The sequence below is a fragment of the Leptopilina boulardi genome, unplaced genomic scaffold, assembly GCF_019393585.1.
Source record: "Leptopilina boulardi isolate dan_hultmark-lab unplaced genomic scaffold, ZJU_Lbou_2.1 LbouV2_351, whole genome shotgun sequence".
In the NCBI taxonomy this organism is placed as follows: domain Eukaryota; kingdom Metazoa; phylum Arthropoda; class Insecta; order Hymenoptera; family Figitidae; genus Leptopilina; species Leptopilina boulardi.
The window spans coordinates 2,474,686-2,488,742 of NW_026137920.1; the positions used below are offsets into that span (position 1 = coordinate 2,474,686).

General features: G+C 27.6%; 1 protein-coding gene across 2 annotated transcripts; it reads left to right on the forward strand.

Annotated features, from left to right (window-relative positions):
• Positions 1–1,714: 1,714 nt before the first annotated feature.
• Positions 1,715–12,157, forward strand: LOC127286184 (kinesin-related protein 4-like). Of its 2 annotated transcripts, none has more exons than XM_051312536.1 (2): positions 1,715–2,192; positions 8,635–12,157. In XM_051312536.1, the coding sequence occupies exon 2, from the start codon at positions 8,652–8,654 to the stop codon at positions 11,034–11,036; it is 2,385 nt and encodes a 794-aa protein (XP_051168493.1). In that variant the 5' UTR covers positions 1,715–2,192; positions 8,635–8,651; the 3' UTR covers positions 11,037–12,157. The 2 variants fall into 2 exon arrangements, with proteins under 2 accessions (XP_051168493.1, XP_051168494.1); XM_051312537.1 differs by lacking the exon at positions 1,715–2,192 and adding an exon at positions 2,238–2,440.
• The last annotated feature ends 1,900 nt before the right edge of the window (positions 12,158–14,057 follow it).

Here is a 14,057-nt window from a genome sequence, read left to right on the forward strand (position 1 = left end):
TTGAAAACACAAAAAGTCGTTTTAGTCGATTTATATTCCAAAAAAAAGTGGATTTGTTTTTTATTTTAACAAAAATATTTTACAGATTTTTAAATAAAAATTTTTTTTCAATAATAATCCTTTTCGAAGGGTTAAAGTTGAAATTTTTAAAAATAATTAAATTTCAAAAGATATTGTTAATTTTCAAACAATTATTAAATTTTACAGAACTAAAAATAATTTATCAAACAATTTTTGGAAAACATTTTTTAAATCTAATTGAATTATCAAAGATTTAAAATTGAGATTTTTGAAATTAATTGAAACTTTAAGTGTTTTGTAATTAAAATTTTAGATGATTTCGCTAAAAATTTATTAGAAAATGCGGACAAAATACAATAATTTGAAAATCATTTTTAATTGAAAAATGGTTTCAGATAGTTGAAATTTCCAAGAATATTATTAAAATAGTTAAAAATAATTAAATTTCCTTAAAGTTATAATTGAAATTATTAAATATAAAAAAAAAAATTCGAAATATTTAAATTTTAGATGCTTTTAAATTCAAATTATTGAAAATTCAATTAATTTTGAATTCAAATTTTTGAGACTAATGAAATTTTATTTGATTTTAAATTTGGAAAATAATTGAATTTTATTTCATTTTAAATTGAAAACTTGGTAAATAATTAAATTTTAAATTGAAAATTTTTGATAATTATTGGATTTTTAATTGATTTTGAATTAAAATTTCGGGTAATAATTGAATTTCGTTTATTTTGAATTGAAATTTTTAAAAAATAATTCAATTTTAGTGTGATATTTTTTTTAAAATTATAAACAATTGTTAAATTTCATAAAAATTTTAATTGAAAAATAATTTTGATATAATTGAATTTGTGATGTATTTCATTAAAATTATTAAAAATAATTAATTTAGTGAAGAATCATTTTAGTTCAAAATTTGTTAAATAATTGAATTGAAGAAGATCTGAAGAAGATCTTCATTTTATACTAAAAAAATGTATTTTATTTACATTTTTTTTCAAATGTAAAAAAAATGTCGCATTTTATTAAAATAAGTCGATAAAAGTCGTATTTTTGAAAAAAGTCGGAAAAAGTTGTATAATCCGAGGCCTGTAAACATATAATTTTCATTATTATCATTTAATATGAAATAATATTCTAATAAATTAAATTATTATTGATACCTAATATTAATCTTTAATTTCTTTATAACAAACAATTAAATACTCAATTTGGCGCGCGTTTAATTTTGCTAGTCTTCAATAAACTTTTATGAAATTTAATATAGTTATAATAAAATTTGGTAGAATGTATTTGATTTATTATTAAATGATACATACCAAGTTTTATTATAAGTTTATTAAATTTCATAAATGTTTATTAAAGTTTAGTATTTCTTATACGGAAATTTTTCTTTTTAAAATGTTTTCTACAACTTGAAAATACTTTTACAAAATTTGAAAATGCTTTTATAAAATTTGATATTTATTTTCTTTCCGTGTATAAAAATCAAAAAAAAATTTTTTAATTAACATATTTCGAAAGTAGAAAATCACCTATATATAGTACAAGTAAATATATTATACTATGTCTGCATACATATATAAATATAAAGTAAAGTATATTACGAGAATTTGTTACCCGAATTCCGGCAACACTGTAATTTGAATAGCAGTCTCATCAGTGCTTGCAGAGAGTCTATATAGTCGAGTTGAATACGGAGCAGACAACAGCCAGCATTCGTCAGTTGCGTTCTGACCGTCGCACTGTACAGTTGGGTTACACGAGACGCTCCTTCAAATAATAAAAGCACGCGTGAAAGAGAATCATTTTTGGCGGTTAACAGCAAAGTCTATTCAAATGAAAAGTTAAACTATGTGATACGGAATAGCCGGTCAAGGACAACTTTTCCTTCCCCATTTTATTTTAAAAAACCGGCGTGTTCTCAGAAGTCTATGTGTGTGTGTAGTGGGGGGATTTCTTACATTCAAAATCGACACTCGCTGCACTTCTTTTGTGTTTTGGATTTCACTGAGTCAACATTGAAACATTTCCACATACGAGCACATTCTTTCTCTCATTTCTTCCTTTTTTATTTTACATTTGTTGTAACACTATACACTTTTTTTGTTGGCTGATGGCGGAACTCCTTTCCAAAATTACTGGCGCTATCAAATTTTCTTGAGGTATTAAAATTTTTCCAAAAAATTTGCGCGTAAAGTGTGACATAGAAAAAAGAAAGTGAAGTGCTGTAAGTTTAAGAATATATACCTAATTTTTTTTTTTTTAACTTTAAATTTACATTTTGTGATGAGAAATAAAAGCGCGAAAGGGGGGTTTAAAGTCCCAATTTTATTGATTGATTACCCGGTTTTTAAAAATTTCTACAGTTTATTACTTCGTATGGAATTGAAATTGCAGACGAAAATATGACGTAAGGACATTATCTTAAAAGCTCAGTGTTCTTTTTGTTTATTTTTTATTCTTTATTTTATCTTTGTAAATTTGTATTTTTTATTTTTGATGTCAGCTTTTTTTGTGCTTTCAATGTGAATAAGGTACTACGCGGTATAATGTTTTTCTGATTTTTTTTTCGAGTATAAATTAAATACATGTGACTAAAAGAAGTGATATTTCTGTGACTTTTTGAATTAAAATTAGTGAAATAACGGTTTTCAAAAGTGAAAATTTTGAGATTTTTTTTCTTTTTTGAAAACTTTTCTCGTTGAATTTTATAAAACAGTGCCGCATGTAGGACGATAACGTCACGAAATTATTAAATATTTTTACATTTTAATTGAGTCAATTTACTAATTAATTAATTTAGAATTTTTTTTCTCAAATTTCTACCAAACAAAAAATGTTCAAATTTTTTTTTTTTAATTTACCGGAAGTAAAATTTTGTTTTAAAAATAAAAATATAACGAGAAAATAGTAATTTTTTTTGCACAGTGAACTTTTTTGAGTATGGAGGCTCTAATATAAACTCAAAACTGAAAAGTGGTTTTTAACGTAAACAAAAAATTTAATAAAAATTAATTTCAACCAATTTTTGAAAATCTTGGTTACACAGTTTTCGGAAAAAAAAGAGTTAAAATTTTTTGTTAAATAAATAATTATTTTTATAACGTTTTGACTTGTTTCTTTCAAAACAGACGAAAATCGTAATTTTTATCCAATTTTTATAAACAATACCTTATTTTAGTCAGTAACATTTGTTGGCTTAGTGTAGTCATTAATCAGGGTGTCTAACGGTCAGGGAAAAGTCAGGAAATTTTGTTGGTCAGGGAAATTCGAGGGGGAATTTACTAGTTAAAAACGTGTACACTTGACTACCGGTATTACACCTCATATTACCCTTATTACTAAGTATTACACGTTATTACAGAGTATTACAGAGATATTACAGAGTTTTTTGTGTTATTACAGCACTGTAATAACGCATTATTACACGTTATTACATAAATATTACAGGAAGAGTGAACACTTGACTACCTGAGTAAATTCCCCCTCGGGGAAATTTCAGGGAATTTCAGAAAATTTCATTCAAAGTCAGGGAAATTTATGTAAATTTCTACAAAAATTAAAATTTTTTGTGAATTTAAAAATTTTTTAATCTAAAAAAAACATGAATGGTTTTTATTACCATTTGTTACTACCATTAGAAATTAATTTATTGTTAAATATATCAGTAACCATATTTTTTTCCAAAGGAAGCAAAAATAAGATTATTAAAAAGTCAGAGAAAAATCAAAAAATGTCAGGGAGGAGTCAGGGAATTTTTTTCTCAATCCTTGTTAGACACTCTGTTAATACCTAAAATCTGACACAAAAATTTACGATATCCACATTTTCATTTTACAATTTTTTTAAAATTTGAAAATTTTTTTCATTGTAAATTTAATTTTTTTTGGTAAAAAAACATATTTCTTGAATTAAAACAAATCGATTACTGATCGATTTTTTTCAAAATTTTTTCAAAAAAACTACTTCTTATTACGAAACTTTTAAGCATACCCCGATAATGGGCAAAGGATTTTTACAATATTTTCGGAATTTTTCAAAAATTTTTGAATTTTGAATTTTTTACAAAATATTTTTGGTTTTTTTTTAAAATACGTACTTTTATGTATTTTGATGCGCTAATTACGAAAATCATAGTGACAATACCCAAAAATTTGATTTTTATGGTGAAAACCATAAAAAAAAGTCGCAAAATTTATGATTTTTTTCGTTTATTGGGTAAAATATGCAAAATTAAAAAAAAAAACTTTTGAACAAAAGTTATAGATCTTATTAAAATACATTTTTTTATATTTGATGCATTTTTTTTAATTTTGCATATTTTACCCAATAAACGAAAAAAACCATAAATTTTGGGACTTTTTTATGGTTTCACCATAAAAATCAAATTTTTGGGTATTGTCACTATGATTTTCGTAATTAGCGCATCAAAATACATAAAAGTACGTATTATTAAAAAAAACCAAAAATATTTTGTAAAAATTCAAAATTAAAAAATTTTTAAATAATTCCGAAAATATTGTAAAAATCGTTTGCCCATTATCGGGCTAGGCTTAAAAGTTTCGTAAAAAGAAGTAGTTTTTTTGAAAAAATTTTTAAAAAAATCGATCAATTCGTCAAATGCGAAAAATGACTTTTTATCATTAAAACTTAAAAATTTGATAGTAATATCGTTTAAAAAAAATTTTCGATTTTTTTTTTGATAAGTACGTTTAAAAACACATATTTTGAAAAAAAAGACTTTTAAAATTGATGCATTTTTAAGAAAGTTATGAGTATTCAAAAATTAAAAGTCATGAAAATTCTACAGTTTTCAAAATTCCATAACTCGAAAACGGCTTGCTAAAAAAATTTGAAAAAATTCATAGAAGCTAGTCTCAATTAGTACTAAAAGAAAAAAAATATCTCAAAAAAATCGGAGACGCAATTGCAGTTGGACTTACACTTTGGCGTGGAATACATCCTATATAAAGTTCATATTTTACTGAAATCTATAAATTAAATGATTTTTTAGAATTTATTTGAAAAAATTATTTTTTGTATCTTTTGAAATAACTTTTTCCTATATATAGAAATTTTAATTAATTCTCGTTCGAGTTCTCGTCAAAATTGCTCTCTAAATCTGAATTAGTAAAAATGTTTACTAATTTAAATTAGTGACTCACTTTTTGTTTTAGAATTAGTTAAATTTTACTAATTGTTAGTGAAACTTACTAACGTAAAATTTTACTAATTTAGGAGCAAAAAGTGAGTCACTAATTCAAATTAGTAAACATTTTTACTAATTCAGATTTAGAGAGTGTATTCCTGGCATTAAAACAAATCGATTGATGTATATAATGTTTACATTTTACCAATATTTTTAAACATGATCGCTATTTTTATTTTTATCAAAAAATTGTAATTTAAAATTTTTTTTAAACTAACAATAATATAAGTGTTGTTTATCGATGACGAGAAAGCTAAATGGTCATGAAATGAACAACTTGTTTATTAAATTTTTGTTTTGCGTTAAAAACCATTTTCTAGTTTTGAGGTTATGTTAGAGTCTCCATCCTTATTTAAATCGTGTAATTTTTTTCAAAAGAACATTGAAGTGAAAATTTTTTAAAGTTATCACATGTTCGGCGCCAATTTAATTGATTTTTCTCACGTATGCATCGTAGGGCGTAAAACGAAGACGTATGATTTTTTTATTATCTTCGTATGAAGGACTTTAACCCCTCGAGTAACAACGACACATGTTCGTGATAACAATGTTCTCCCTAATTATATATATGACGCATATTTGCGTGTACTACGTTTTAATTTCCCTCTACTTATAATGTCTAACTTTGTATATTTTATTCAGTATTTGAATTTATAATAATACCCAAAAGTCCGAGTCTAGGAGTTTCGTGGTTGCTCTATTAAATGAAATCTTCTCAAAAATTTTATATTTCGGTTATTTTATTTTTAAAAATAAATTAAAATATTTCTTGGTATATTATCTGGATGATCAAGATTGCATTATCTAGATTAAAAACGTAACGTTTAATAATTTAAATTTAAGTGGGTTAAAAGTAGGGGTGATGCCTTCCATTAATAAACGTATTTTTTAAAATTTGACTAAAACAACTTTCTTTTTTCCTAAATTCCAAAAATGTACATTTTTCAATTAAATTTCAATATTAAAATTTTTTTTAATGATAATTATAATAATTTTGTTCAATAGAAGTTTAGTTAAATGAATTTACATATATGCAGAAATTCGATTAAATGGGGTCGATTATGTAATTCCATTTCCATTTCCAGTTTTTGTAATTTTCATTCCCACTGCGACTTTTTCTAATTTTCATTATCATTTCTATTTACACTTCCACCTTTTTTAATTTTCACTCCCACTTCCACTTCCACTTTTTCAAATGTTTATTTTCAGTTCCATTGGGAAAATTAGAAAAAGTGGAAGTGAAAATGAAAATTAGAAAAAGTAGGAATGGAAATGGAATTATATATTATATTACACCTACGTCGACTAACTTCATTACATGTCTTATCCAAATTATCTTATCTAGGTAGTACCCAGATTACATTATCTAGGTAGTATGCATATTATCTCGTCTAGATAGTATCCAAATTATTTTATCTAGATAGTATTCAGATTATCTTATCTAGATATCATGCAGGTTATTTGATCTACATGTATTCTAGATTATCTTATTTAGACGTTATCTAGATCATCTTATCTTAAAAATATCTAGATTATCTTACCTATATAACATCTAGATTAACTATTCTGAATAATATTAGGATTATCTTATCTATAGCTAATATGCAGAATATTGAATATCTATCAAAGATGTTACAAAAAGTATGGTTATGTTACCCACTACAATCAAGATGTTACTCCGTACAATCTGGAAAGTAACTGATAGAATCTAGATAGCTGTCCGTATATGTAAGATCAAATATGGTACCTGATACTATCTAGATAGTACCTCGTACCATCTATTTCTCTCCGTGTTAAATAATTTGTCCATCATATCGAATTTGCCATTTTGAATTTTTTAATTCCCATAAAAAAATTAGATTCAACTGTCTTTTTGGTCAAAAATAAATTTTCTCACCCTACTGAGAAGTGTTTAAAAAATTGGAATAGTGATAAACAGTTTTGAAAAATACTCTAAACGACATGTTTAATCAGCCATCTTGAATTGATACAATTAATTTCTTTTGCAAATGTTGCTTGCACTGTAAATATGACTCTTTTCTTATATTATATATTGTAAAAAAGAAAATTCGTTATTAGCAAGTTTTGTTTTCAATGTCACATCAGTTATTTGGTTTTGCGCACAAATCAGAGTGTTAACAAAATTCGAAAATCAGTGGCTCCTCGACTGCAACTAATTTCTTAGTGAACGAAATATGAAATGGGGGAATATTTGCTTCAGCTTTCTGCGATCACAAAATAAACATTCTAAACTTACACACATTCACGTTGCATGACTAACAATCTATTAATTATCGCACTATACTAACTAATATTGTATTCTTCCTTTTATATTTTTAATAATTTAATAAATTTAATAATCTATACAAATACAGTACCGTCTGAAATTGTCGGTACGGCTAGTAGTACTATGCAAAAACACACCAAAAACCATGATAAATTTCATAAAAATTGTATCACTTATGACAAATTTGGAAAACTATTCAGAAATTTTTGTTTTTCGTATAATAAGTTTGACTATTAGCATAATCTAGAAAAATTTTAGAGAAAATCTGAAATTTACACCATAACACTACTGATAGCCGTACCGACAAATTCCTACGGTAATGTATATATATATATGGCTCTAATAAACAAATCTACAAAATTTTCTGCTGACATTTTAGTCAGTGGAATAGAAGATTAAATCGTAATGTACTTGAAATTGTTTATAATGTATTCTAAATTTATGTTAAATTATTAACTTTTTTTTCGTCTATCATCATGTAAAGAAAGATGGCGCTTAAATTTGTGAATTGGATTTTAAAAAGTTGAATAGGGTAAGTGCATCAAGTATGGCGCGTTCATAAAAAATAACTATTATTACTATTATATTTAATATAACTGTTATAAAATTATTTTAAAAAATTATTGTAATCTTTTTTGATACAATTACTAATAAAGATGCACATTTAAACAATTATTAATTTAATTATTTGAGATCAAATTTTTTCCCTCGACGTAATTGAAACATTTTTAAGATTTCCATTGGTTCCAATTACAGTGGACAAAGTATCTTCAAAATACACGTAATTTTTGTTACCGAAAATGATACAAACGTGCCGTAATAGTTTAAAAATTTTTTTATTATCTAAATAACATAACCTTTAAGTTCAATAAGTCTTAAATTGACTTTATACAATAGAAATGTCGAATTTTCGATTTCAAAGGTGTTTTGACTCGAATCGCGCCGTAATTAGTGCATTTACCCTAGTAATAATTTGTTTGTAATAAATGTAATTGACAAAATAATGGAAAATATATGGAGCAGTGCCCTCTTTCTTTGCATTAGTGATGCTTCTGATCCTTATTTACAGCAAGACGATTGACAATTGAGTTGATTTTTAACGTTACAGAATTCAAAAAGCTCATCATGCTGTCCCGTAAAGGGTTAAACTACCACGATGATGATGATGATGATGATGATGATGATGCTGACAGTGGAGTACCCTCGAGTCCATTTAGCATAACACAGGCGGACTTTTTGGAATATCTTCAATTAGGATTGACCAAGAAACAAATTCGAATTAGATCCTGCTCAGTCATGATTCTTGGTAGTAAATGTTCAATTTGCAAACGTGAATTCAAATGTGTCACTGATACCCGTAAACACATGAAGAAGAAGCACAAATATCTTAAGCGAAAATCAGACGATAAATTGGTTCGAATTAAGTTGAAAATGGGTAAAGAGACATTTTGTGATAATACAATCAGTAAAAAATTTCTTCTGACACCCGAACGAGGATCTAAGTCAATTCCTGCTGTCAGTTCAAGTGATTCCCAACCCTTGCAAGTTAGTTATACTCATTGTCCACCTGTGAAACCCTCAAAGAGTGTTAATCAAAATTTACTGGCTAAACTTTCCGTACCACTGTCGGTGGCTTTGTGTGATATCAATTCTTTGGATCAGAATGCAAAATTCAAAAATGGCCGCGTCTACAAAGAACGAAATACGGACTCAACTAGTTTAACTGCTTCTTCTGATTCAATTCCTGATAATGCTTTAATCATCGAAGACTGTGATTCGGATGCGACTTGGGATTTAAATTCCGGATCAGCTAGTGACTCGGAAAATACAGTGGTTTATGTCAGTGATGTAGAAGTGGACCTCAGTGAGTTTTACGAGGATGTGAAGCCTCCAAAAAATTTGGATAGTGATATTGAAGACGCGGAAACGGTAGTAATGCCAAATGATGCCGGAGACGATACGCTTGACAATAAACTTGCAGATTTAGATGATATCACTCCAGAGGATCTAGAAGCATTGGGCAAGACCTGCGAGGATATGGATATGGCAGATATATACACTGAATTCGGAATGACGGATGGATTTGTTAATTTAGAAGATTTTTGTCAATCTCTCGAGAGGATAGAGACCAATCCAAACGTCGTCGAAAAAGATTTGGAAAACAATCAAAGGAGTCTTATTAATCAAGAAGAATCCAGTAGAAAGAGAAGACACGAGACAGAAATGATTCAGACAGATGTAAGTCAAGCGAAAACAGTCCGAAAGAGTTCGGAATTGGAAATTAGCCAAAGTGATCAAAAGGAACGGGAAGCGTCTCGAAAAAGTGGAACAAAAAAAACGGAGAACGTGATAAAATTAGTGAACGAAGTGGCGGAAATATTAAAAGAAATTTCCGAGGCTGAATGTGGTCGTAAAAATACCAAAAAAATTGAGACTAGTCAGCGATATTCAAAGGGAACGGAAAATGATGAAAGTAATCGAAGATGCTCGAAGGATGCCGAAAATAGCCGAAGAGACTCAAAGGAGTCCGAAACCATCCGAAGACGCTCGAAGAACACCGGAACTAAACGAAAAAGCTCGAGAGATGCCGACACCAACCGAAAAAACTTAAAGGACACCGCAATCACCCATAATGAATCAAAGGACGCCCGAACCACCCGCAAAGACTCAAAAGAAGACGAAACCACCCGAAGACACTTACAGGAAGGAAAACCTACCAGAAAAAGTTCTAAGGACAAAAAGATTGTCGGCATAAAACTAAAGAAATTAAAAACCACTCAACAGTATTCACCTCCAATTCAAGATAATTTATGGCAGGCAGAAACAATTTCAACACCATCAGAAAATTCAGAAATGATTTCTAATCAATTGGCAAATATTGAGGTACTTTTAAATTATCCTAGAATCGTTGAAACATTTTCTCAAAGTGTTAACAATAATTCAGAAACCAATCAACAAATTCTAATGGAGAAAAATCAAGATCTTAACCTACATGATCATTCGGAGATATCTGATGATGATTTAGATGGAATGCGAATTGGCTGCAGAAGTTTTGAAGATTTGGAAAAGGTGAAACAACGTTTGGAGGCGGGGGATAATAATTTTATCGATATCACGGAATTGGATAATGTCAACGATTGCCTGGAATCATCGGAGGTGACATTTTCATTGGCTATTGAAAATGTTGGTAATAAAATGAAGGAAGACGAGGATGTCATCATTATTGATGACGATGATGATGATGATGATGAAAATAATGATGCAGGACATTCACAGCCGCAATTGGAAGAGTTTTTAAGAGCTGCAGTTTTGAAATATATACAGAAATGTAATGCAAATTCAAGCTCTCTTTGTGAACCTAATAATAATAAAAACAATAATAACTTGAAAAATGGAATAACAAATCAAAAGAATTCTTCGAAACTTAATTATCATTTAAAAAAAGCACTAATGAAACTGGGTATAACCATCACATCACCTCCTTCATTAATCAAAGAAGAGAATAATTAATTTAAAAAAAAAAATTTTAATTCATTCTTTAAACGTTATAAACTTTTAAACTGCTATAAAGATCTCAGAAAGCTTTCTATATATATTTTTTATTTATTTTTTTTAAGTTACACTTAACCTGAAAAATTTAATAGAAAATAGTAAAATGTTATACAACATTGATCATTAAATATTTATAACTAAAAATATCTAACAATGTGAAACAGCTTTTCCGGTCTGTTAGACCGAGAAAGCGATAAACGTGTTATTTTTACCACTTAGCAGTTTGAAGGTTTAAAAAAACGTCTAAAGTTTGTATTTTTTCTGAAAAATTATTAAAATTCTTTTTTTTAAAAGATGTAAACAGTAATTTAAAAAAAAAATTATTTTTTGCATTTGTAGTATTTATAATTACGAACGCATTGTATCTCGAAGCAAAAAACACCAAAGTAATAGTGTTAATTTTTTAGTTTGTTCTTTTTTATTTATCTCTTTTTAAAGAATTATCATCTGAAAATATGGAATTTTTATTTTTTTATAATGAAAAAAAAATTAATGAGTTTTATTTTTTAAAAGTTTATTTCATTTTTTTTTAGTGTTTTAATATCAAAGCACTTGCGACATTTTTTTTCATTTTACTTTTATTCGGCAAAAGAAAATTATGTGCAATGAGATAATTCTGTATTTTGTTAGCGAAGGAAAAGAATGTTTAGATTACATTGGAACCCCTAAAATATCAATGTATGTGTAAAGTAAAGTAGCGAATGTCGACGGAAAATTATATATTTTGTAAAAAGTAAAGAAAAATTGAATGAAAAACTTAATGTTACGCTCCTGACTCTCTCCCCCTTCTTCTATTATATCTGCTCCGCCATCAAAATTTTGTCTAAAGTTGTGAGGTTCTAGTGTATTATTCGTTAAGTTTAAATTTTTCAATTTATGCTTTTAAATTGTATTGTTTTAAATACAGTTTTTGTATTAGATATCATGCGAAATTAGTGATAATAATATTATTATTGGAGTTTAGGCTGTAAATTTTTTTTTATAATTGTACAGTTATTCTTAAGAAAATTAAAAATGTCAAAATATGTTTTCTATATTAGTTACCATTTTAGTAAATTAAAAATTTTTCTTTTAAACCATTCTCTGCATTTTTATTTATTTCTCCATCATATATATATATATATATTAAAAGTTTTTCTTACTATCGATTCACTTAACAATTTGTATACAGCTCGAAGATAACAATCTCTAAAAAAGTACATAGGGTTTTTTTTGTTAATAATTTTTTGACTATTTTTTACTCTAAAAAATTAGAATATTAATAAAAAAAAATAACAGAAATTAACATTTTTAAAAATTCAAGGTTTTTGACATTTAAGATTTTTTTCCTCTAAAATTAATAAATATTGAATACTATAGTTTGGAATCGAAAATTTTTTAAATTAAAATAAAAAAAATACCCCAAAGGTTACACAGCCACACAAAAAAAAAAAAAGTTCTGATCTGGGGGTCTGACTATATATTTTCTATGTCTTTTGGGTCGCTGAATCCGAATCCGAGGCCCATTCAACCCCATCACATCAGGTTTTTGAAAAAACCTCAAAAAACCAAAATGGCGGACACTTTTTTGGAAAATTTATCGGATTCGCTTGAAACTCGCTACTCGGGGGTTTTTGGGGTCGCTGATTACGAATTTGAAGTCAGTTTTCAAAAATTCAAAATGGCGGATCCAATATGGCGGACATTTTTTTGAAAAATTTGCCGGATTTGCTTGAAACTCGCTACTCGGGGGTTTTTGGGGTCTCTGATTACGAATTTGAAGTCAGTTTTCAAAAATTCAAAATGGCGGATCCATTATGGCAGGATTTTTTGTCAACTTTATTAGATTCGCTTGAAACTCGTTACATGAGGGTTTTTGAAGTCGCTGATTACGAATTTGAAGTCCAATTTACAAAATTTAAAATGGCGAATCCAATAAAGATGTTCTTTTGAGAAATCAAAAACTTGAGTGTTTTAATTCACCCGTATTTACTTTGTATCTTGCGTGTGCCTGCGTCCAGGGCACCTCCACGTGGTGTACATTGGGTAACGCAAATGCCGACGGTACATTATATAGTAAAATAGACGTGATAACATAAACATTGAAACTAAAGATATTACGCGCGTTTAATAGCACAAATTGTAGGTTTTTTTAGATTATGTCCGAATCCTGATATGATAAATTTAAACTGACTTCAAATTCGTAATCAGCGCCCCCAAAAACCCCCGAGTAGCAAGTTTCAAGCAAATCCAGCATTTTTCAAACAAATATCCGCCATATTGGATCCGCCATTTTGAATTTTTGAAAACTGACTTCAAATTCGTAATCAGAGACCCCAAAAACCCCCGAGTAGCGAGTTTCAAGCAAATCCGGCAAATTTTTCAAAAAAATGTCCGCCATATTGGATCCGCCATTTTGAATTTTTGAAAACTGACTTTAAATTTGTAATCAGCGACCCCAAAAACCCCCGAGTAGCGAGTTTTAAGCGAATCCGATAAATTTTCCAAAAAAGTGTCCGCCATTTTGGTTTTTTGAGGTTTTTTCAAAAACCTGATGTGATGGGGTTGAATGGGCCTCGGATTCGGATTCAGCGACCCAAAAGACATAGAAAATATATAGTCAGACCCCCAGATCAGAACTTTTTTTTTTTTTGTGTGGCTGTGTTATTCTTTAAAATCAAAAAAGTTAGACGCAATAAACAAAAAATTCAAAGTTGAATAATGGTGTACCACTGTGTTTTAAAATTGTTAGACACCCTGTATTCCTGAACTTATATTAATTTAGAAAAAACAAAATTACAGATTTTCATATTTTCTATAAATGATTCAACTGACCGATTCTTGAATATATCAAACATTTTTATAGATTTTTAAAAACTAATTAGGACAAGTTTCAATAAATTTAAATTTAAATTAGTTGAAGAATTTATTGATCGACACTTAAAATTTTAAAAAAATTCAATCTATCTAAAGATTAATCGATTGAATTTCCAAAAAATC